Source organism: Cucurbita moschata, unplaced genomic scaffold, assembly GCF_002738365.1.
Source record: "Cucurbita moschata cultivar Rifu unplaced genomic scaffold, Cmos_1.0 Cmo_Scf00035, whole genome shotgun sequence".
Classification (NCBI taxonomy): Eukaryota; Viridiplantae; Streptophyta; class Magnoliopsida; order Cucurbitales; family Cucurbitaceae; genus Cucurbita; species Cucurbita moschata.
In genome coordinates this window covers 1,714,529-1,715,520 of record NW_019268551.1, presented here as the reverse complement: position 1 = coordinate 1,715,520, position 992 = coordinate 1,714,529, and the positions used below count along the sequence as shown (strand labels likewise).

At 30.6% G+C, this 992-nt stretch overlaps 1 protein-coding gene across 1 annotated transcript in view; it reads left to right on the top strand.

Annotated features, from left to right (window-relative positions):
• The first annotated feature begins 371 nt into the window (after positions 1 to 371).
• LOC111430982 (exopolygalacturonase-like) overlaps positions 372 to 992 on the top strand; it is a 1,667-nt gene continuing 1,046 nt past the window's right edge. The window contains exons 1-2 of the mRNA XM_023067456.1: positions 372 to 535; positions 621 to 920. Coding sequence (XP_022923224.1) covers positions 401 to 535; positions 621 to 920 — 435 coding nt within the window. The 5' untranslated portion in view covers positions 372 to 400. The remainder of the gene's footprint in view (positions 536 to 620; positions 921 to 992) is intronic.

Sequence of the window (992 nt, the reverse complement as noted above, 5' to 3'; positions counted from 1 at the left end):
CTCATTTCCCTCTCCAAGATTTTTAAATTAAATTCACGTTTAACAAGTTAAGAAATATAATTTTTTAGTACGAGATTGAGAAATTTTATTAAAATATAATTAAATTCCTCATCTATAATAAAGGAAAACAATATGAAACGGAACAATTTTTCAAAATAGAGAGAAATTTATGGAATAGAATTTAGTGAGGTAAATGCTTAATCATACGAAAGAATAGCACAATTAGTTAAGTATAAGTGGAGCAAGAAGAAAGCTAATAATAGCAAAGTTCTCTCCTTTTCATATAAATACTTCAAACGGTAAAGGAAACATTCAAGCATTTCACACAAACAATCTCCAAAAACAAAAGAAAAAAAAAACAAAAAAACAAAACAAAACTACAAAAACGAAGAACAAGAAGATGGGTATGAACATGAAGTCGATAACTCTATCGTTCGTGTTATTATTATACGTTTCTATAGGAACAGCTCAATCAAGTGATGGAGTTTTTGACGTAACAACATACGGTGCTAAGCCTAATGCTGATATAACTCAGGTAAAAACTAATATCAAATATATCGATGTTTAGATATTTTTACGATGATAAATCTTTTCTAATTATGTTCGAGATTTTTGAAAAGATTCTAGAAAAGGCATGGAAGGACGCTTGTGCTTCACCGATTCAAAGTAAATTAATTATTCCAAAAGAGACTTACACGTTAGGTGTAATCACAATGCTTGGTCCTTGCAAGAGTCCAATTGATATTGTCGTGCAAGGAACAATAATGGCACCCGTAGATATAACAGGTGATGGTTGGATTCAGTTCAGATATGTCGACAAAATTTCATTAACAGGTGGCGGAGTTTTTGATGGACAAGGACAAAAAGCTTGGGCAAGTAACGATTGTCATAAAAACCCCAAGTGTGCAAGAATTCCAATGGTAAATACACTTAAATTAACTATTTCCAAATTTTAATTTATTGTTTATACTCATGCATGATCGTTTTTTTTT